Here is a 23,551-nt window from a genome sequence, read left to right on the forward strand (position 1 = left end):
TACTCTCTTATAACCTCTGGCCTTCTGACTCTCTAGGAAGACTGCTGTCTATACTGAAATAGTTAAATCTTGGGCATTAACTGGCTGAGGAGAGAGAGTTGAAATAGTTTAATAGATGATACAACCAAGTTTCGATACCTCACTTGAGTAACTGTTCTTTGATTCATAAGGGTAGTTAGCTTTGTATTGGTCAGTTCTGGTCATAAGATGCCTGTCTGGCCTTGTGTGTGCGGTCAGTTCCAACTTTTTTATTCCTTTCCCAGCATGGAGCTGATGGTTTCATATATAAAAAATAGCTCTGTTGACATGGTTTTGGTAAAGGGAGGAAACTTAATATCCCTTCTTCTATTAGAGTGCTGTAACTGAAAATGCATGCTTGCAGAGCAGTTGGTTGGTAGGGTTCCTATTTTGTTGGATGAATTTCAAATGTCTCCCAAAGCCGACAGAATCCCTACTCCTTCCACCCATTTTAGGATTGTATGAAATATTCAGTAATGTGTCTTCTTTTCATGTGGCCCATCTTTATAAGTTGGTATGGTAAATATAGTTGGGGTGGTGGAGGAGACATCCAAATCAAGAACATCAGATAGTGGTATTAATTTATTTGCAACTTGTCTGATAATTGCAGAGGATGTGTTGGGCTCTTTTTTTCCCGTGATCCGTAGCAATGACAAGCTCTGCAGAATCTGCTGTATCAGACTGACACCTAGGACCAGTGTCTGAGGTAGCTTTTTACAAAGCCATCCAACGTGGCCTTGAACACCTCCAGGGAGGGGGCACAACCTCTCTGGGCAACCTGTTCCAGTGCCTCGCCACCCTCATTGTGAAGAATTTCTTTCTAATATCTATCTAAATCTTTCCCCTTCCAATTTAAAGCCATTGCCCTTTGTCCTATCACTACAAGCCTTTGTGAACAGTCCCTCCTCAGCTTTCTTGTAACCCCCTTCAGGTACTGGAAGGGTCGCTATTAGATCTCCTCAGAGCATTCTCTCCTCTAGGCTGAAGAACCCCAACTCTCTCAGCCTGTCCTTGCACTTGGCCTTGTTGAACCTCATGAGATTCACACAGGCCCACTTCCCCAGCTAGTCCAAGTTGCTCTGGATGACATCCCATCTTCCTTGTGTGACAACTGCACCAGTCAGCTTGGTGTCATCTGCAAACTTGCTGAGGGTGCACTCCATCTCACTGTCCATATCATTGATGAAGATATTAAACAGCACTGGTCCCAGTATGGATCCCTGAAGGACACCACTTGTCACAGATCTCCATCTGCTCATTGAGCTGTTGAGCATTACTCTCCGAATGCAACCATCCAACCAATTCCTTATCCGATTCAGAGAGAAGGCTGTTGTGGGGGACCGTGTCAAAGGCTTTACAGAAGTCCGCATAGATCACATCCGTTGGTTTTCCTGTGTCCACTGATGTGGTCACCCCATCATAGAAAGCCACTAGATTGGTCAGGCAAGACTTGCCCTTGGCAAAGCCATGCTGGCTGCTACTAATCGCCTCCCCGACCTCCATGTGCTTTAGCATAGCTTCTAGGAGGATCTGGCCTATGATCTTCCCCAGGCACAGAGGTGAGGCTGACAAGATGTGTGCAACGCACAGGGGTGTGCTGCCAAGCCTATCCTTTAAAAGCTGCCCTGTGGTTCATTCTGGGGGTATCTGCTCCAAACACAATCCATGAGGAGAAAAGGGCAGTGTTTCAAAACAGGGATTGCTCCACATCATCATTGATCCTGTTTTAAACCTCAAATTTGCTTTCCTGGTGAAGGAGGTTTCTGCATGCTGTCAGCTAATCTGCTGTTGAACCTCTATCAAAAGGAGTGCAGAGGAGACTTGAAAATTGAGCTTCAAAGTCACCACACTGCTATTAGTCCAGCGTTTCTTGTATCTGATGGTTCACTCTCCCATCTCGTCATTGCTACTACTTGTGCTGTACTCGAGGTTTGGAAAAATCAGCTTTTTCCCAACGTGACACAGTTACTTTAAGGTTCAGTCACAGGGGAATAGTTACGACAGAAATACTAACCATGATGCTGTTTACTATGTAAATACAATATTAAACTTGGTATGGCATTTTAAGGGATTTTTTTTTTTTTTTTTTACTTATTTCAGTCTTACTTTTTAATTCAGGTGAATTTGAAAAATATCCTGGGACAACAGCGAAGATTTAAAATTGTTTTGTCCAATTCTGAGTGTTCTTTGTTGCACTCTTTGTGTTTAGATGCTGGTTTATGTTTTGAAGGTCTAGACCCAAGCTAATCTCTATGTTTCAGTTACAGAGCTGTGAGTTTATTTTTGTTGGGTTTAGTCTGTCTTTCTTTGCATGTGCAAAGCTCTGCTTTGTTTGTAGATTATCCAGTTTAAGCTTCTTTTCCTTTTGTTTCACCCATGCTGTAGCCTTGTCAGACTCAGCTCACCATTGAGAAATTTGCCTTGATCTTGAAACAACAAATCTCTGTAGCTTGATTTTCTAAGGCAATACAGTTTGTGCCATTGGCCTGTGTCTGTCTGTTTTCCTCTAGTAGCTTTTGGATCCATCAGTCAGTGATGACTTCATTTGGCAGATTCTCCCTTCTTATAGCTTTGTGAAAAATAGCAGATGGGCAGAGAAGGCATTACGTGGTTGTCTGCTCTAGGGAAAGGCAGAAAGGATCGAATGGTTAGATACTCTGTTTGCCAGCCTCAGGTGACCAGGCAGCAAATGTCAGCCAGCCTGTAACTGCAGAGCAGCAAGGAACTGCTTTTGATCATATGACAGACTCCAAAAAGAAAGGTGTGGGTTGAGGGGAAGAGCCAGTGAAGCTGCAGAAATTTACTGCTTTAGGGAATTATAGAATGGTTTGAGTTGGAAGGGACCTTAACGATTGTCTAGTTCCAACTCTCTGGCCATGATGGAGATGCAGGGGAAAAAAAAAATCTCCCTCTCCATATACTGTAATTTTCAGTTCCATGTACTGCTAATAAATAGTTCCCTCTTGCTTTCTGATTCATTGTTGTGTGGAAAATATGGTATTCTATCAAAAGTTAGGATGAAGGGGTCTGTCATGGATGGTCAGTGTAACTCAGAACTGCAAACTGATGGAGATGGCTGTCTGTCATTGCAATAAAATTCATAGTATGTTATCAAATGTTTTCTGAGGTGGAAAATGCCTTAGAACACAAAATGCCTGTGTGGAAGTTGTAGTAACTGAGACAATTAGCTTGCATAACAGAAAGAAATTACAGCTGTTGTCTTCTTACTGTCGAGGACTTGAAATGCAGTGATCAGAATTGAAGAGGGGAGACATTAGGCTTCTTCCATAGTTTTTCCGGAAAGAAGTGAGCCTCATTCGAGCCTTAGCATATGTATCACTGATTCTGTTCAGTGATGTTAATGGAAAGTTGATCTGTACTTAATTTGAGTGTAAGCCATGAGGACTGGGTTCCCTTCCCGAAAGCACTGATCTGAAATTTATAAAATATACTGAGTGAGCACAAGCTTCACAGGGTCTCACTTTGTTAAGCATTGTTATGCAGAACTGCTTTCAGTGTGTAACATTAATATTTCAGCATGATTTTTTAAAAATTCTATTGTAATATTTGTAGGCATTAACTCAATAGATTTTGTGCAATTTCAGAGAATCAAGTTAAAAGTAGTTTCCTAGACTTTAATAAGGAATATAGTCTTAAAGCCTCATGCCATGCAAAACTCAAGCTTCTGTATCTATATAGCTTCTATGTGAATCTGTGATTTAATAGAAAAGAATGAAAAGTGACTCTTTGAAGCGATAAGTACATTTTCTGGATAAAGCATTGATTTGAGGCAAAGTTAGCTTTTTACTGGTGGTTTAATTGAAGATCCTTTAGCTGTCTATACACAGAGTGGGTGAGCTTACCATTTTCTCCTAATAAACAGCTGATCGAATGCATCTTTTCTCTGCTGTGGGGTTTATAAACTGGCTGCCACTTTTGATTGCCTAACCTCTGCCTTGCTTTGTTTAATTTTGGGGGTAGGGGTGGTGGCGTGGTTTTGGTGTCATATTGCTGTGTAATTAGTAATATCAGTTCAGTTAATTTTCAACCTCTGAAGGAGTCCCAGTCTTTTTTTCCTGTGTGTTTTTTTCCACTACTTTGAAATTACAAAAAAGTTAGTGCTTCCTGCATTTGACAGCTGGAATAATGAAACTGTGCATTTTAAAGCACAGTTTATACAGCTCCATTTTTGTATTTATGCTTTCCTGGAAGGCAGCTCTTTAACATGGATGTGGATTTTGCATTGTTTAAAAGCGTGGAGAGAATAAACGTAAGCACCAAGGGCTTTTTTCGTCCTACATGAAGCTTTAATTAAAACTGCAAGTTTAGGAGAAAGCATGTTTTACTGTTAGATATGCCAGTGGGGTAGAGCTTCTGATTTCTGTTAATTCACTGGGCTTTTTTGCCAAAGTACTGTATCCACTGAATCCATTTCAATTTGATCGCCAGCTTGGGAAAGACTTGGTTACATAGAGATATTCTGAATAGTTAAGGTGCACCAGTTGAAAGAGCACAGCTTACTTTGCTGTAGTGTAATCCTTCCAGGGCCAGTTTACACATACGAGATAATGTCTCGGTTCATTGATTTGTGCCTCCTACGTTTTTAATTCATCACTCTAATTAATATGCTCTAAATTTGCTTACTTATTGCATGTTGGCGTGGCTGACATCCTAATGCATTAGGGGTGAGAGAAACAAGGTATGTAAACCAGACCCAGTCATTTTTGTTGGATCTGTGATCATGTGTCAGCCAACTTGGGTGTGTCTGTATCACCCTTGAGACCAGGAATGCACCATATGGCCTGTAAGGAGGGAAGGAATCAGGAATAGGGGTTCCAGCTGGTTGGAGATGCTGGCATCAGTCAGGATGAGGTTACATATGAGGATGGAATTGTGGTTCAGAAAAAATGAAGTTATAAACAGCTGATGTGGAAGGTACTGCTAAAAATAACCGATGTTTAAATAAATGCAGTCATTCTGCTGTACTTTTAAATGTAACTCTTTTTATTTAATTTAGCTTTTTATTTTTAAAAAATCTTCTTAAAGTAAATTATTCAGTTAATTACAATTACAGTATAAATATACAAACAAATTACCGGTCATTATTTCATGATCCGTGACAGTTGCCGAAGTGAACACTTTTTTAGCTTGTGGCATATAGTAATTTGCATGAGTGTATCCATCTGAAGAAGAGACCTTTTGATTCCCTTGCCTTCTCTGAGCAGCAGGGAATGCTCATGGATGATTGCTGTAGCCTGGGTGGCTTACAGCCATCTGTTTCTATGTGTTATCTGATTTGAGGTTCGGACAAACTTCCGGAGAGTAAATACCTGTAACACAGCCTTCCCAGTGTGTGGGTTGCAGTGGGATTGTAAACAGCATGTGTCACGCTTTGTAACTGCAAAAATATACCCGCACCCAGTTGTTGATGCCAAATAATTCTAATGATGAGCATGGAAGGCCAAAATGGTGGATTGAAAAAATGATCTCTTTGAGGGGTGCTGTCAAGGTACGATATGAGATGGGAAGTGTGAATCTTCACAGCTGAGTGGAAAAGAAAAATAGAGGGGGTTGTATTTTCTTCCAGTGACAGTTTTAAATCTGAGCTCAGCTCTTATCGGTGGACATCTCTGCAGTCTCTTGATGAAATATGCATTTGTGGGTTACACAGCTGTATGTTAACTTGCAAAGGCAGGTAATATTAGTACTGCACAATAAATATGTCAACTCCTCTACTAAAAATATACTTAAAAGTGGGTAAACTTTTGAATACAGAGTTTCTTTTCTGTTAGTCATTTCCCTGCCAGCCTAAACATGTCTCATGTCTAACTGCAATCCCTTTGAAGCAGAGTTTGGAGCTCATACAGCAGTGTGAAGCCAGTGTAAAAAAATAAAACAACCAACCCCTATCCCCTCCAAAGCCTCCCCCCTTTTCTTTTGGAAGTGAGGAGAGGAAAGCGGAATAGAGCTTGGATCTTTGCTAGCTTCTATGCTCGTGATGTTCTGGGTGGGATGGTCTCCAGAATGGATGATCTCCAGGTGGGATTGTGTCAGCCAGTTCTGGCTACTCTGAGACTTCAGCTAATGATCAGGGTTTCAGGCCTTGCTGTTGACATGTAAGGCTGTTTGTTAACTGTTTTATATTATATCTTTCATTCTGTAGCTTTCATCCTTTAAGCTCTTTAGTTGGAACTTCATGAGACCAAAGAATACTAATAAGGAAAATTACTCAAAGTTTCCGACAAAAAAGAGTACTGTTTTTTGTTAAACCTTATTTGCTTTCTCCCTTGCCTTCAGGAATTGCTGTGTGTGTGTGTGTAAAGGCTGTGGCTCTTGCTTTAAGTTCTTGATTGGTGCTTCCTGTGTAGTAGGAGTAGTGTTTTGCTTTTACATCAGCTGCAAGTGGTTATGAGTTATTAACTGACTATGAGACTTCAAGCCAAGCATCTTGTGTTCCCTTTGCAGAAACGCAGCTGAATGGAACTTAAAGGGCCACAGATGAAAGAACTTGAACACGTTTCTGAAGGTTTCAGATGTGTCTGACTGTGACGTCCTAACCTTAGTAATACAGAAGAGATTTTCAACAGGAGCTTAGGATACCTTTACTCCAACTTATTAATATACTAACTGAATGCTGTGCTGACAACAATTCTCCATAGCAAAGTACTTACCCTACTACAGAACACTATTATTTTCTCTACTGATAATGCAACTCAATGGAGGAAAGTAATATTTTGATAAGCATGCGTGAAGATCGTTCCTTTCATGTGCGATACAGGTAAGGCTTTATTAATTTTAGTATCTATGAATAAGTCTTGTTAATAATAGAAAACTAAACAAGTTGCAACAAATAATTTACTGTTACTCATGTTACTAAAACTGAAAACTAAAATCACTGTATTTTTTTCTTTTCTTGATTTTTGCACTATGAAAATTCACTTTTGTTACATCAGATTATATTAATATAACTAGATGATTTTATACTATTGGAACTTTATGCAGTTGCAGAATAGTACATGATTGTCTGTATTTCTTTGTGATAGAATGATATGAAATATGATCCCTGCATGATAATGCATGTGCTCTCATCTTTTAGCTTTTGGGCTGCATATACAAATCGAGTTTTGTTTGCTGAAATTCTCTGTCTTTGTCCCAATATCACTTCTGTGAATGATGACTTTTCAGGTCACCTATAAATAGAGAGGTTTGATTGACAGATAGAAACTGTTTTGGTGCCTTGGGCTACAAAAGTACTGTTACTGCAAGCCAAGAGGATACGTGATTTTCCATCTTAAAGTTTTTATTATTTTTATTCTGGAATCCCCTTTACAGACCTGGGACAACGTGTTAGCATTGCAGGCTCCTTCTAATGAACCAGAACAACAGAAGCATTGTGTAGCACATGGCATTTGAATGGCTGGTGTCTGGAAGGGTGGATCTTGTGGCTCATTCAATAGGGATGCAGGAACACTGAAATGATTGTTTTAAAAACAAATAAAAAGTGTGAATCTTGGTGTGTTCTCTCCCTGCCGTCTCCCCTGGTAAATCTTGTTTTGGAGACCTTTGCCTTGCTAGATAAATGAGTAAAGCACTACCCGTAGTTGGGAGACAGACGTTCTACGGCTCACTGTTCTGACGATTGTGTTGCTTTTAGATTGGTCTGAAGTTCCATTTCACAGAGTACAGTGTTGGTTCTGGTTAGCAGGGAGGTCAGCAGGAGGAGGTTTTTCATAGTTAGAAATAAGAAGATTAGAAATAAACTGTAATTTATTTGCTGCTTTCTTTATTTTGCCAGTATCTTTATGTGATGGCTTTGACAGCAGGTATCCTTAAGTGTGTGAGCATGCTATTTCTTGAACATAACTAATTCCCAGAGTTCCTTTAACACATGTACACACACTGTTCCTGATGCTCTTGGTCCTCCCCAGGCAATGACAGCAGATTGTTGCTCGCTCTTCAGCAACAGCAGGAGCTGTTCAGGCTACAATTACAGGGCAAAGGGATGGAGAAAGCGGCACAGCCAGTGGTCTCATTTAAACTGACAAACCAGAAATAACTTCAAAAATACTGGCAAGCACAGTCAGGGAGAAGTGTCTCACTGCTTTAAGCTGTGTTTCAGTCCAGGCTTGAATGATACTGATTACCAGTAAAAATATTAATGGCCTTATTCAACCTTCCTGTAGGAACTGTAATTTGATGAGCATTTAAAAACATAAAAGCATAATCATTTTAATTTTTTTAGAAAATTAAACTTTTCTAAAACTTAGAGAAACTAAATTAGTTCAGTAGATTGAACTGGAATTTTATAATTATTTAGTTTATAACTGTAATTTGGAAAGAGTTTCTTTGGTTGTAGTTTAAAATATAATGGAGGAAAAAAATGGGTCGTACACTACTAGGGGTGGTGGTGTTATCAGTTTTTAAAGTTTTTCACCTACAGGTATCGTCAGTATAGGCTTGTTTAGCTTTCTGACTGCTTTTTCCTTCCTGCTGGTATTCCAGATAACTGATTCTAAAAAGAAGCTGGTGGCCCACTCTTAAGGAAAGGCTTTTTTACAGTTCTGTTTCTTCACTGTGCAAGCTGTTTCTTTCCCCCTGCTGTAGTTGACCAATTTCACTTTAACAGCTGTAAAAATGCTTACACTGGTGGAAGGAAAATGTTTTTTATTCTTACGTAGTTTAGTGACTGAAAACAAAATACTGATGTTAGTAAATGGGACTAATAAGTGATCTATATCTGTAGAACTCACTTGTCTTGACCTGCTAAATTCATACACAAAAAACTTGTAAGTGCTTTTATCTTGGCTGAAGCGAAATAATCCAAAATTCGCTTGTGTGCTTTCTTTGTGTATGTGCGTGTTTTGTTTTGTTTCTAAGTTTGCCACCAAACTTAACTTAACCAAACAGTGTTCCAGCAGAGGTGTAAGTTAGTTGTTTGGAGCAGTCAATATGGTATGCTTGTGCATTATGTTTAGAAACAGAGAATTAGGGCAGGAGACAGGAATAGCATGTGATCTTTATTATAGGATGCTGTGGCAGTGGTGATTTCATGCATCTGAATTAAAGAAAGAGAATAGGGGGTTTTATTTTCTGTCTAGGTATCAAAATGTTTCTTGGCAGATTTCATGGCAGTCCCATTCCCTCCTCAATAGCAAAAAATCCTCTAGTGGGAATTGAATGTAATAAAACTAAATTGTGTTTAGAGATTGTAGTAGTTGATGAGTCTTCTTGCCTTCTGTTGCCTTATTTCTTAAGTTTTTTGTTCTGTATCATAAAATGAGAATAGCGGAAGGGAGGAAGACTCCAAAATGGGAGAAAAAAACAGGGAGGCCAGGGTGGAGGCAGATGCTTAGGGTTTATATTCTTATAAAGATTCAACAGATAATGTGAAGAAAGTCAGAGAAGGACAAGGCGGGGAAAAAGTAAAAAGTAAAAGGAGCCAGGCCAGATGCGCAGCTTGGAGAGAGAGATAAGGCTGAGGTAGTTTTACAAATGAGAAATTATTCAGAAGATGCCAACCTTTCAGAGAACAGGTCCAGGCAGCTATAAACATAATAACAAAATGCAGCCCTGTGCGAGTATTTCCACAGTAATATCTGGAAGAACATTATCCTGTTTAGCAGGAACAGAATTTCATTAGAAGCACACAGATGAATGAGCCTTGTTCTCTTCCGGCTCAGCAGAGTCAATGTACCTTTTGTTTAGCCATTGGGTGTTGAATAAATAAGTAATTCAATTCAGCCCTGGGAACAGAGACAGTAATTTCATATACTCCTTGTAACTATTTAATGACTTCCTAAAACATTGATAGCCTAGCCCTGGCTAGTCTGCTGATGTGCTGTTTAACCATTAGTACTGTCAGTAAAAGAGCCTATGAGAACATTCCTGAGAGGGCGGGGGTGACTGTGGAGAACACCTGTGCAAATATCTTTTTTTTTTTTTTTAATGTCAACTTTCTTAACAGTCCTTTAAGTAATAAAGGGGAAAAAGAACCCACAAATCCAAAACAAAACTCTGAGTCCAGTTGTGGTATTTGGTGGATAAGCCTAGCAAACTTTTAAAATAACAGGATGATTTCATAGCTCTTGTATAATGCAAATAAAATATTAATGTTGGGTGCAGGCAGCTGTGGAAATAAATATTTCATTTTCTCTGTTCTGTTCTTTTTTATATAGCTTGCTTAGACTTTGGAATTGTAGAAGGTCATTAAGGATGGATCCAAGTGGAATTATAGCTTTAATTTGCTATACAGATTCTAGTAGCCTGTTAACAACATTTCTAAAGACGCACTCAAGAGTGGTGTTAAATTTTGGGTTCTTTTTTACTCAATTACTAACTCTCATTCTCATTTACTTCCTTTAATACTGGTTGATTTGAAACACTGTAATAACAGCTGATTTTCATCACCCCGGGTAAAAGCTTCATAGTTTGTATGTTTTATGTTCTGTATGAAAAAGCCCCAAATGTTCCATTTTTATAAGTTACACGAAGTCTGGAGTTGCAGAGTTGTGTTTCAGGTTTCTTGATGAAGTGGTAATGCTGCTTTGGCATTTGGCAGTCTTTGGCATAGTGGGAAATTAATTGAATGCAGTGTATGTGGAAAATTGCCTGTCCGTAGCATTCTCAGGTCTTTTCTTTGTACCTTTTTAAACTGCCTTTTCTTCATTGATCAGGTGGCTGATGCATCACAGTTGCAAATCAAAACGTGTTTTTTTAAAATGGGATTGATTCACCCACAGAACTGAAGTCCACTATAGCATTTTGGCCATTGTGTCGCATACAGTGTTTTGCTGAAAGCTCTACCCTTTTTGGCCATTCAAGCTAAAAATCTTAAGAAAGGCGTGTGATTGTGTAATGGTCTAAATCTTTGCACTAAGGAGCACCATACTTTCTAGCCATCACCTTAATTGGACCTGTCAGTTAACATGAGGTGCCCAGAGAGAACCTCTCTGGATAGGATTAAGATTACCCAATGAAGTGTTTTAAGTCTTAAACCTCCAGTTGCTGATGGTATAATCATTTCTGCCTTGTACTTAACCATACTTAATCATTTCTGCCTTTTTCAACCTATACACAATGTAACAAAAAACAGGTTGTGTGTTCTAGCAAATAGGAATACTTTAACTTATCTGAGAAGAGTTTCCAAACCTAAAAATACTGCATATGTTATGGATATCCAACCTGAGAAGTTGGACAAGGGAAGACCTTCGTGCCAGAGTTGTCATTTGCTGCCTGCATCTTTACCAACCACCAAGCATACAGTACTTTTAACTGCAAAAGTTAAGCATGTCTGTCATCTCCTTGTGCTTGAGTTGTGGAATGTCGAAGAGCAGCAGGTATGGTACTATTTTGTGTTGGTAGCTTGTTTTACTTACAATCCAAATTCTTCTCGTTCTCTTGAAAGTTATTGAGTTTTCAAAAAATATTTCCTTTTTGCTTAGGTTCTAGGAGAATGTTGTATAATCTATTTTTTTGAATTTAGAAAATAAAGAAATGTAAACGTCGCAGGTATGTTGAATACTTTATCACTATGTCATGTCAAGATAGCTGTCTTCTGCTCTTGCCATGAAAATAGCGTCTGAAAAAAACATTTGATTGTGCTGTTACGGATCTGTGCTGTGCTTGTGACAGGAATCGAGTTCAGCAACAGAATTCTAAATGGCTTAGTCTTACAACCAGATAAATATTGAATGATGACACAAGGGGAGTAACTTCATAAACTAAGTATTCTGGTTTGGAATGCAGAAAGTAAAAACAGTATACAAATTCACAAAGTTGATGTCTGCTTTTTGGCAATATTAGCCCATGGCTTTTAAACACAGAATGTCTCTTACTGAGTTTTTGAAAAAATATTTGAAAAGTAGAATGATGACATTTTTGCAAACTTCTTGAACTGCAGGTGTCTTGAAAAAGCTAGAGAACTACATTGGTTCAAGATAAAGACCTGAAGTCATCTTCTTTTCTCATCCTCCTCTCCCCTACCTCCCTCGCATCTTGGAACTAGAAATTAGGAAATGTTTGTATGTCAGTAACACTGGAATTCACAGTAGCAAAAATACATATTTGTAGCTGCAGTTCTCCAATCGCTTCTTTGTTCATCATTCAAAACATAATCTTCAAAATGTCTGCTATTAATTCATTCATGAGTATCTTCTTCACAGTTTACTGTGTTTTGTACCTTTATAATTACACCATTATTGCTCATGATAATAAAAAATATTCTAGTGGGTTCTGGAGTGATGGCATCTTAGGTAAGTAACTGGAATTGACAGACATTTTGTGTTAATTCAATCTAGGTGTTTTTTTCATTACAGTCTGAGAATTTCCATAGCAGTGCCACTATAGGAAATGGTGACGTGCTGACGAGTATTGAATTGCATAGGAAACAACTTTAGGAGAAGTATTCTTAGAATATCTGAATTTGAATGTTTTTTCCATAAGACATTTTTGCTATGGTACCAGGCTAAAAATAAAAGTGCTTACTTTTGTCAAAGTCCTTATTTGCCAATAACAGCTTCTTTTCTAGGTCAGTTTTCTGAAGTTATTGAGATGGTGAAAAATGCATTTTTTAATTCTACAGGTACTATATATGGACAAAGCAGTGTTTGGATTTGCTCCCTAGACTTAAAAAAGCATAAACGAAATGTGAAGCTCTTTGTTCTAATGTTATGTTTGCTCATCACCATTGAAGTTGCCATTTCCGTTTCAGCATTAGTTTCTGTAATGTTACTGTACCAAGCTCATTGCTGGTACTCGGGTGCTGACTCCTATCCTAAATGGATAGAGACCCTCGGAGTAGAATAGCCTGTTTGGAACTTGGGCTGTTGGACAAAGGACTACATTTACAGTCACTGCTTTTCTCTTCACTTAACTTGTGCAGGATGGAGGCTTCCTGCCTAGAGCTGGCTTTGGAAGGGGAGCGCCTGTGTAAGGCAGGAGACTGCCGAGCTGGTGTATCTTTCTTTGAAGCAGCTGTGCAGGTTGGAACCGAAGATTTAAAGACGCTCAGTGCTATTTACAGCCAGTTAGGCAATGCCTATTTCTACTTGCACGAATATGCAAAGGCCTTGGAATACCATCACCATGATTTAACTCTTGCAAGGTAAGCTTGTGTCTTTAACAGTTCTCCATTTCATCCTGTTCTTGTAGAGATGAGCAGTTGACTGTTGCTTTTCCAAGCAAACCCTGCTATTAATACTGGATAACAAGCGAATGTGGTGAAGGCAGAGGGTTGGGGGTTCTGGCAGGTAACTGGATTGCCCTTTTACCTGGGAGCTAATACTCAGCCTAGCACCATAATCCTGGTACTGACTGAAGCTGCACCAGGTTTGTGGGTAATTAAGTGACTTCTTTAAATTCACCCTTTCTTTACCTTTTCCTGTTTCTAACTCTCAAGTCTTTCTGGTTCTCCAGAATGTCAACCTGTCTCTCATGTTTATTAGACAGAGCTCATTCATGTTTCTCTCTTAAAACTCGTACTATAATATTGTGAAATCTATAAACCCTGTGCATTTCATATGCTACCTTTGCATCTGACTTTTAGTCATTTGGCATAGATGCAATAAAAGACGCAGGCACCTAATGCCCTAACCTCAGTTTAGGCACAAATCTATTCTTCCCCCTGCCTTAAACTGTTCAAGTGCCGTAACCTTGTGGGAACATTTTTTGTTGTGTTATTCCCCAAGTATAGCAGTTTGAGTGGTTCTGTGTTAGTCTCTTGCCTTAGTCTTATTTAAAATCTAGAAATGTAGTATTGCCCCTGAGCTTTCTGGGAGAGCAGTATGTCTTGAAAATAATATAAGACTATTGTAGTCAAGTAAAACGCAGACAGTTAAACCTCTTTTTCTAACACTGGGTTTGTCTTTCTGCTTAATCTTTTAAGAATTTTATCTGTATTCTCTTTCTAAAAGAAGGAATTGGGGTTTTTTTTAATAAGTCAATTCCATGAATACCAGCAGCTGCAGAAACAGCACCAACAAAACTAAATGTCTGTAACCACAGATGGAATGATGTTTCTGAATGCGTTTTAGATATAAAATTAATTCAGTATATATGCACTTACATGATTGTAATCTCTTCTCATAAATTCTTCTGATTGTCTACCCCACATTGATCATCTGCTTGGTTTCAGACCACATGCTGTTTACTAGGTGCTTTGTTTCTGTAATTTTAGGACGATTGGAGATCTACTGGGAGAAGCCAAAGCTAGTGGGAATCTGGGTAACACCTTAAAGGTACTTGGGAATTTTGAAGAAGCTATTGTTTGTTGTCAGAGACATCTGGATATTTCCAGAGAGCTTAATGATAAGGTAAGAATTGCTTAGGAATCTGGAAGTAAGCCTGCTAATACGTGTTAGTGACCCTTGTTGTATCGGTAACATGTGCACCACATTTCAGAGGGAAGTAATTGCTGAATATTCAGTTATTTTTCCTAGACAGTAGGAACCTGTTAGTTGTAGGAGAGCTGTTTGCACCCAGAAGACTGTAGATCTAGATTAATAAATACTGTCTTGGTTTGTATTGGCTATTTTGAATTTTACTTTTTAATGATGATTGGCCTCAAGAATTATTATGTATCTTGCACCTCAAAAGGAAGTGGTATACAAAACAATTTGATTGAGGGATGTAACTGGTCAGGAGTGAGGTGGGTGGTGAGAACATGTTCACAAGGGGCAGAACATGTATTGACAACTAGTTAGCAAACTTTTTCCTCTCACTGATTTGTACTACTAGTTTTTGTGACACAGGACTTTGAAGGATAATATGTTAATGCCTTATTTTACTCTACATTTAGGTGGGAGAAGCAAGAGCACTGTATAATCTGGGAAATGTATATCATTCTAAAGGGAAAAATGTAGCTAGTGCTGGGACTCACGATCCAGGGGAACTTCCAGATGATGTGAAAAATGCTTTACAAAAAGCTGCAGATTATTATGAGTAAGTAGCACCATTAAATGTTGGGGATTGAGAGGATACGGTTACCCTGTTCATTAGACTGTTGGGAGATTTGTGGTGTCACGAACTCACCTGTGGCAAGCTTCTATTTGGAGAACAGCAAGAGCTGTGATTTTTTTTCCCCTTTTAAACAGGGAAGTGCACTATTTTTTCTGTTATGCTCTTGTTTTTATTGTATTTCTCATTACCTGGTAAGTCCTGTCCTGAGTCATGGGACAGCAAGATGGTGACCGGGGGGTAGACCCCCTCCCACAGTAGAGGAGGATCACGTTCGCAAACACCTGAGGAGCCTGAACATAATAAGTCCATGGGACCTGATGAGAGGTCCCAGAGTCCTGAGGGAATTGGCAGATGTGGTTGCCAAGCTACTCTCCAGGATATTTGAAAAGTTGTGGCAGTGAGGAGAAGTCCCTGGTGTCTGGAAGAAGGGTAATGTTGTGCCCATTTTTAAAAAAGGTAGAAAAGATGACCCTGAGACCTACTGACCTGTCAGCTTCACCTCTGTGCTTGGGAAGGTCATGGAACATATCCTCCTAGAAGCTGTGCTAAAAGCACATGGAGGACGGGGAGGTGATTAATGGCAGCCAGCATGGCTTCACCAGGGGCAAGTCCTGTGTGACCAACTTGGTGGCTTTCTATGATGGGGTAACCGCAGCAGTGGACGGGTGTGATCTATCTGGACTTCTGTAAAGCCTTTGACAGTTCCCCACAACATCCTTCTCTCTAAATTGGAGAGAGATGGATTTGATGGATGGACGGTATGGTGGATAAGAAACTGGTTGGGTGATCATATTCAGAGAGTAGTGGTTAATGGCTCAAAGTCCAGATGGAGATCCATGATGAGTGGTGTCCCTCAGGGGTCTGTACTGGGACCGGTGCTGTTTAATATCTTTATCAATGATGTTGACGGTGGGATTGAGTGCGCCCTCAGCAAGTTTGCGGATGTCACCAAGCTGAGTGGTGTAGTTGCCACAGTGAAAGGATGGGATGTCAATCAGAGGGAGCTGGACAGACTGGAGAAGTGGGCCTGTGAGAACATCATGAGGTTCAACAAGGCCAAGTGTAAGGTCCTGCACCTGGGTCATGGCTGTCCCCATTTTCAGTACACGATGAGGGATGACATGCTTGAGAGCAGCCCTGCAGAGAAGGACTTAGGGGTGCTGGCCAGTGAGAAGCTCAACATGAGCCGGCAATGTGTGCTCGCAGCCCAGAAGGCCAACCGTGTCCTGCGCTGCATCAAAAGAAGCGTGGCCAGCAGGGCGAGGGAGGGGATTCTGCCCCTCTATTCCTCTCTTGTGAGACCTCATCTGGAATACTGTGTCCAGTTCTGGAATCCTCAATGTAAGAAGGATATGGAGCTGTCGGAACGGTTCCAGAGGAGGGCTACAAAGATGATCGGAGGGCTGGAGCACCTCCCATACGAGGACATGCTGGGAGAGTTGGGACTGTTCATCCTGGAGAAGAGAAGGCTCCGAGGAGATCTTACAGTGACCTTCCAGTGCCTGAAGGGGCTACAGGAGAGCTGGAGAGGGTCTATTTGTAAAGGCTTGTGGGGATAGGACCTGAGGGAATGGGTATAAACTGGAGAGGGGCAGATTTAGACTGGACATTAGGAAGAATTTCTTCGCCATGAGAGTGGTGAGACACTGGCACAGGTTGCCCAGGGAAGCTGTGGCTGCCCCATCCCGGGATGTGTTCAAGGCCAGGTTGGATGGGACCTTGGGCAGCCTGACCTAGTGGGATGTCCCTGCCCATGCCAGGGGGGTTGGGACTAGGTGATCTTTAAGGTCCCTTCCAACCCAAACTATACTATGATCCATCTTCATGTTAGAATCCAGTGGTACTCTCCAAAGCAGACTGAGACAACAGTAGGACCTCATATATAATAACAGTAGAACTTGTATATAATATCGCTCTGTTACTAGAAGTGAGCACACCAGCTTGAGTAAGGATGCTCATAGTTTGGTATCTCACAGGACGTGTTTCCTACTCAGTGGAACATTTGTGGTTGTATAAAGGCCATTAAAATAGACCAAAGTTGAATCCCTTTACTTTTTCCTTTATATAAATGGATTTTTTAAATTTTATTATTTAGATGACTGTGAGAAAAACAACCTCTTAAAAGTCTATTCTTCCCTCTCTTGCTTCTCCCAAAACAGGGAAAACCTGACAATAGTAACAGAGCTGGGTGATAGAGCGGCACAAGGCCGTGCCTTTGGAAATCTGGGAAACACACACTACCTTCTGGGCAACTTCAGGAGTGCGGTTTTAGCCCATGAACAGGTACTGCAATGTGCTAGTAAGGAATTCTGTTCTAGCAAAATATCACCAGTTGCTCCTGATCTTAAGTACAGGTATTATGTTGCATCTTGTTGCAAGCTTTTTAATGCAGGTTTTAAATCTTAATGGCACAGCTTCAAGTTTGGCTGTTCCTTTCATTGTTGGCCTAAAGAACTGATAATAGATGCATGATGGAAAAATTATGAGCATACATCTTTGTGCTTATGTGTGTTACAAGTACAATGTTGAGTAAATAATGCAACTGTTTCATGTTTTTAAGCGTCTCCTAATTGCAAAAGAATTTGGTGATAGATCAGCGGAAAGAAGAGCATACAGCAATCTTGGAAATGCATACATATTCCTGGGTGAATTTGAAACTGCTTCCGAATACTACAAGTTAGTTGATTGCTTATAAATATAATTTATACGTTTTCTTGTGCAGTTTACTTCTTTTGTGCGTGGTACTTCAGCTCACTATGGAAGAATTCTTCAAGACATACTTAGAATAAGAGCTGCATTTGTTTAGCAAAATTAACATTTTTCCCTAGTTTTTGAACTATTCCGGTTCTTTTAAGGGAGGAGCAGCATTAAGCTTTATTTTTTTTAACTTCTCGTTACTTCACATAGGTTCTTCTCAGCGCTGTAGGCATCTTCTTCCTGATTGGCATTTATTCCCCCTGTATTCTAGAACCAAGCATTATGGTCTTGGCTCCTAGCATAAACCATATCCATGATCTGGATGACTCCAGGACACCTGAGATGGGTAGCTGTCTCAGGTGTACTCAGGATATGACATGATGGATGATGCATGTCAACATCGTTTTCTGTAGTTAGTCTGTATTTTCTTATCAAGACTGTTTTTCTTGATCTCTGCACCACTAAATAGTTGCTGCTGTAAGCTGGGAAAATACAAGCTCATCAAAGATACAGTATAGGTGTTATTAGCATCTTAAGTGGATTTCAGAGCTTACCTGTTCTTTTTGAAAAGGGGAAAAAATCAGTACTGAGCAGATTCCTTTTAGCAGTTATTCTTACCCAGCAGGGGCTGGCTGGCTTGGTGATTGTAGGTCTGGCTTGTTCACAGTGGGGAATATACAGTATTTATTGTAATGCTGGTTTCAGATGCATGCTGTCAGGAAAACTGCTATGAATTAGTAATGAAGCAATAAATTAGAAGATGCTGTTTGAGGGATCAGTCTGCTCTCTAATAAAGTAAATGGAAATAGGTTGCAGTGGAGGGAAGACAAATGCAAGAGCTCACGAGATAGTAATTTATTAGCAGCTAATTCGCCAGCCCAGTGTCCTAATTTGTTTAATATATATAACTGATTTTTACTTGTGCAAGTACACTTCTACAAACTTTTCCTTGCAGTGACCAACCTTTTCTTTCAGGAGGACGTTACAGCTAGCTCGACAGCTTAAAGACAGAGCTGTGGAAGCACAGGCCTGCTACAGTCTTGGGAACACGTACACTTTGCTTCAGGACTATGAAAAAGCTATTGATTATCATTTGAAACACCTTGTGATTGCTCAGGAATTAAATGATAAGTAAGCCCTATGATGCTTTGTAATATATGTATGACACTTAAATGAAATCCTGTTACCTCTAACTCTGCCGTCATTGTTCTGTATGAACAGCTGAAGTCATGTAAATTCCCTGCAATGCGGGGCCCTAGTTTTCATAGGGGAAAAAAAAAAATTAGTCATGAAGGTGTTGCAGCCAAGGAGTGTAAGATGAAAGAGGAATTGATAAATGACTGTCTACATCTTCTTCTGTCAGTACCTCCTTTGTAAATTAAAGAAAAGAGGAGATCTTTGTTTTTCATGACTTCATTATAATAATTTTGCATACCTTCACCAGAATACATCTACTTTTCCACAAATTAAGAATATGGGAAGGGATTGGGGAAAGGAGAATAATACAGTAGAGAGTAATGGTTATTTTATAATCATGATTTCTAAGGCCTTTTTTTTGACATTGGGTACAACTAAAAATTTTTACAACTTTTAAAGGCACCACTTCTACCTTAATAAGCAGAATATATGGATAATAATAAGGCACACAGTCTGAGGAAAAGCAAAGTATATATTACAAAACCAAGTGACTTATGTATGTGGTGAGCTCATAAATTAAAACTTTCATTAGATTTGCTTGTATTTATGGTTATGCCCAGAGCACATTCCTTTAAAACACGATTTAACATGGTGTTGGAATGGTTTCTGATGATACCACTCATTTTTTCTCACACAGCAATCTTACTGTGGCAGAATTATGAAAACCTGACCCCTAGTGTTTGGCAGCTAAAGGTATAATTGGAAATGTGTTGATTTTTTGCAGGATTGGTGAAGGAAGAGCGTGCTGGAGTTTAGGGAATGCCTATACTGCTTTGGGAAATCATGACCAAGCTATGCATTTTGCAGAAAAGCACTTGGAGATTTCAAGAGAGGTACAATTTTCACACTCCATGCATGCTGGCTGTTGGGTTTTGCTCTCAGTTATACAGTGATTTTTTTTGGAGGTGTGTCCATGTGTGTGATTTTGAATCATGGAATGGATTTTGAATGATTTCTGAGATAGCTGATTCCAAGTTATTTCAGCCATGTCTCCTTGCAGCCAGGTCCTCAGTTCCAGTGCCACCTCTGATAATGTCATCAGGGAATTCAAGTTAACAGCCCAGCAGAGATTATTTTAGGCTTTGTTATGCACGTTTTGTTACCGTTTTGATTCAGTTTTCAATAAGGAAAAGTTTTCAGCCTTTTTATGTCAGAAATCTAGGGGCAAAGTTTGCTTTATATTTACATCTCTGTATACTTTGTTACAGTAGTAGAACTGCCTATTTTATTTGCTTGCAGGTAGGAGACAGAAGTGGAGAACTCACTGCTAGACTTAATCTCTCAGATCTTCAAATGGTTCTTGGATTAAGCTACAGCACAAACACCTCCATGATGTCAGAAAGCCATGTGGTGGAGAACAGTTTGAATGGTATGTGTCTATTTCTGCAGTACTAACAGTGAACTTCAAAAAGAATCTGTTGTTTTCTGACTAGGGGTGGTTGAGTATGCAGGGTTCCCCATACCACCCCCCAGCGAAAATAAAAATTGGTTTTGCAGTATTGGACCCCTTTAGCTCCTCCTTTTCTGAAGGATTTACATTGTGAATCACTACTTACTGTCTTCATATGATGTTTGTAATTGTTCCCCATCTTTTTTTTTTTTCTCTTAATGTGGGAGAAGCTGCCATATTGTGTCTTTCTTCTTCTTCTTCCTACCATTGTAGCAACACTGGGGGTACAGCAGAACCCAGTTCATTTGATGTTCCTCTCTTTAAAGATCCATGGTCTCCCTTGTGTCCCCCAAAGGCAACTTGCGTAGCTCAGATCAATCTGGTTTTGAAAGCCACTTTTTTATTTATTGGTTAATTATTTTCTGCTGATATATTTAACTGCACTGTTTTGGAACTCGGAATTGCTGTATCTTGGACCTTAGTGAATACAATACAGCTACAGCTTTGAAGGTGACACCGTAAATCTTAATTGATAAAAAAATGAACTTGATTCTTTCTTGAAGGTACCAGACCGAGAGGACGCCGCCACAGTATGGAGAATATGGAACTTATGAAATTAACACCAGAAAAGGTTGGCACTTTCCTTCTTTTTGTTCTCCTGGTGAGATTGCAATGAAATGTTTCTGTGGGTTTAATTCAAAAGTTAGGAATAGTCAGAAGTTTTATACTTGACAACTTTCAGAAAACTCAGCAGAATGTTGATATGTTATTTGCATCCCTTTTTAATTTAGTTATCTTAGGTAAAAGCAGGTCTAACAATTCTAACATACAATACTTTTGCCATGTAAGTAACAGCCAGCATCCTACATATATAGTGGTTGGAATGGCTTGAGGGAAGCTTTCATCATTCCTTCCTCTCACAATAAGAAAGAATGGGGTCCTGTTGTGTGCATCCAACAATTCCTTTAATCTCCTCTTTAAAAGAAGTTAGAGATTGCAGCATGGAAGTGATTCACAGTAAAATTCTTAAGCTTTAGTTCAGCTGTTCAGAACATTCATTTTATAGGCACTTAAAATGCACGTTGTGTTTTTCACTTTGGGATTTCAACCAACTTGCAAGCCATTAGGAGTTTGAACATCCATCTTGAATAAGGATGCTATTTCAAAGATGCTGAGTCACAGATTCACAGTCACAGACAGATAAAGTAACATCCCTTGGAGAAATCTCTCAAAGCTGGAAGACGGTGATGAAAATCTTTGTGTTGGCCTTCGAGAGATTCCTTCAAATGCTGTCTGCCTGTAAGTGCTGTGTTGGTAGCCCTACACAAAGGATGCCAGCGGCAGAAATGAAATTGCTGGTTTTGCCTCCATACTGGGATATCCAATTCCCATCTCTTCAAGCCATGCAAAGGCTGCCGTGGTGTTTATCAAATAGGAAATTAAACGTCACAGCTTACATCTGCACAGCTGGTACGCTGATGCTCACCAGCCTCTTTGTGTACCGATTTAAGATGGTGTGTGTAGTCCAGGGCGAGTACCCTGCAGGCAACCCCTGAGCTTTTGGACAGAAACAGCTGTTAATTCTTAAGTGTCTGAATCTATTTATTTGTGATATCTTTTTAAATGTGATAATCTGTGCCCTAAATACACTGAAACGTTCCATATGGATTTTTTTTAAGAAAGTATTTACCTAATACTGCAGCTTAGCTCTTCCAGAGGGCTTTTTTTTCAAGATATTCATTGAGTAGATTCTGAAAAATTAATTCCATAGATGTCTTTGATATATACCAAAATGTAGGACACGAGCACTATGGTTTGTCTGTACAAAATAGATACTGTCTTGTCAGAATCTATGCTGATCTTAAGCCTTTAAAAGGTGGCCCCTTGGGTAGATAGCGTTGCTGACAGATTTGTGACTGTTCACAATTTCTGGTTTTGAATCAAGAAAAAGTGGGTTTTAGTCAGCAATTACAAGAGTTTGTCAGTTGTAGATAAAGCTGTCAGTTTGGGGAACAATTTTGTTGACTTTAGAAGAGAATTTAGGGAAAATCTGTCAGGTTGATAAAGTGGTCCCATCTGTTCTTCATTGAAACCCGTTCCTGTGCTGGCATTGTCTCTTCCTTTTCAATCGTCACTGGGAATTTTGTGTATACCAAGGACTTGATAGAAAGCTGGCTGAGTATCTGGGTTTGTGCAAGGTTCATTTTGCGCTAACACTCTGTAAAACTACGGATACTTTTTTACCATTGCCATTGTAAGAATGTCAGGTGGGCAAGGCCAACTGTGTCTGCACGTTAGTGTTTACAGTAACTGCACTGTCATCATCAAAGAAAACTTCAGCATGTTTGATTAAATACCCTATTTGACTACATTTAATCACTCAGATGTTACGCTGCAGTTCAGCTCTAAGACTGATCCCTAACACTACTGACCTCCTTCACGTAATGCGCTGCACAATCCCACGTCAAGTGGTAGAACCATAACCTAAGTTTTCACATTCTTGTGGTTGGATAAACTAAATAATGTAAAGCTGCTTCATTTTGGGGAGGAAAAGCAGCAGCAAATAAGAGATAATGGTATAGGAAATTAAAATCAGAAAGCTTAATTTCATGACTCTTGTTTTCTTAGGTTCAGAACTGGAACAGTGAAATTCTTGCTAAACAGAAACCACTGGTTGCCAAACCTTCAGCAAAACTGCATTTTGTAAATCGACTAAAAGGCAAAAAGTACAAAAACGGCACCACTTCCAAAGTTTTGCAGGATGCCAGTAATTCTATTGATCATCGACTTCCAAACTCTCAGAGGGTAGGTTTGGCGAGCTGTGGAGATCATAGCCTTTACTGATCACTGTCTGGTCAAAGTTATGGAGAACACATTCCTGCAACTGTCCCTGCCAGTTTTGACTGTGGCTCTGTAAAATGATGCAGAGTCTGCCATTCTACAGCTGTCCAAGGAGTGGTGCCAGCTCTAAGCTTTTCCTACTACTGGAATATTTCTTCCCTGGTGGGTTTTCTAAAGTTACCGCTCAACTTGTCCTTATGTTTTTATTTCCAAGTCTCTTTTGTACCCCACTTCTCCAAACTTAACGAAATCTTTCCGATTCAGACAGTGGGAGGTATTTTTGACATATATTTTAGGTAATTCCACTCTTGACAGAAGCCAGTTAAAGGTAAAAGAACTGCATCGTTTGATCGAAATGAGTGCTCTGGACCACAGACCTGAGGAAACAATGGCGACTGTTCGTTGCTGTTCTTGGTTTTTCTCTTTTCACAGGCATTTGCGTTTTTGGTGGGT

At 39.7% G+C, this 23,551-nt stretch overlaps 1 protein-coding gene across 4 annotated transcripts in view; it reads left to right on the top strand.

The window, feature by feature from the left end:
- GPSM2 (G protein signaling modulator 2) overlaps nucleotides 1–23,551 on the top strand; it is a 34,980-nt gene that overhangs the window by 6,970 nt on the left and 4,459 nt on the right. Inside the window, exons 2-12 of one of the 4 annotated variants that reach the window (XM_054072624.1) lie at nucleotides 6,484–6,796; nucleotides 12,899–13,120; nucleotides 14,192–14,327; nucleotides 14,813–14,955; nucleotides 17,133–17,256; nucleotides 17,534–17,649; nucleotides 18,646–18,801; nucleotides 19,592–19,700; nucleotides 20,107–20,236; nucleotides 20,821–20,888; nucleotides 22,886–23,062. In XM_054072624.1, the coding sequence (XP_053928599.1) occupies nucleotides 6,735–6,796; nucleotides 12,899–13,120; nucleotides 14,192–14,327; nucleotides 14,813–14,955; nucleotides 17,133–17,256; nucleotides 17,534–17,649; nucleotides 18,646–18,801; nucleotides 19,592–19,700; nucleotides 20,107–20,236; nucleotides 20,821–20,888; nucleotides 22,886–23,062 (1,443 nt within the window). In that variant the 5' untranslated portion in view covers nucleotides 6,484–6,734. The other 3 variants (XM_054072625.1, XM_054072627.1, XM_054072628.1) reach the window with 3 other exon arrangements.

This window comes from Cuculus canorus, chromosome 8 (genome assembly GCF_017976375.1).
Source record: "Cuculus canorus isolate bCucCan1 chromosome 8, bCucCan1.pri, whole genome shotgun sequence".
Taxonomy (NCBI): Eukaryota; Metazoa; Chordata; class Aves; order Cuculiformes; family Cuculidae; genus Cuculus; species Cuculus canorus.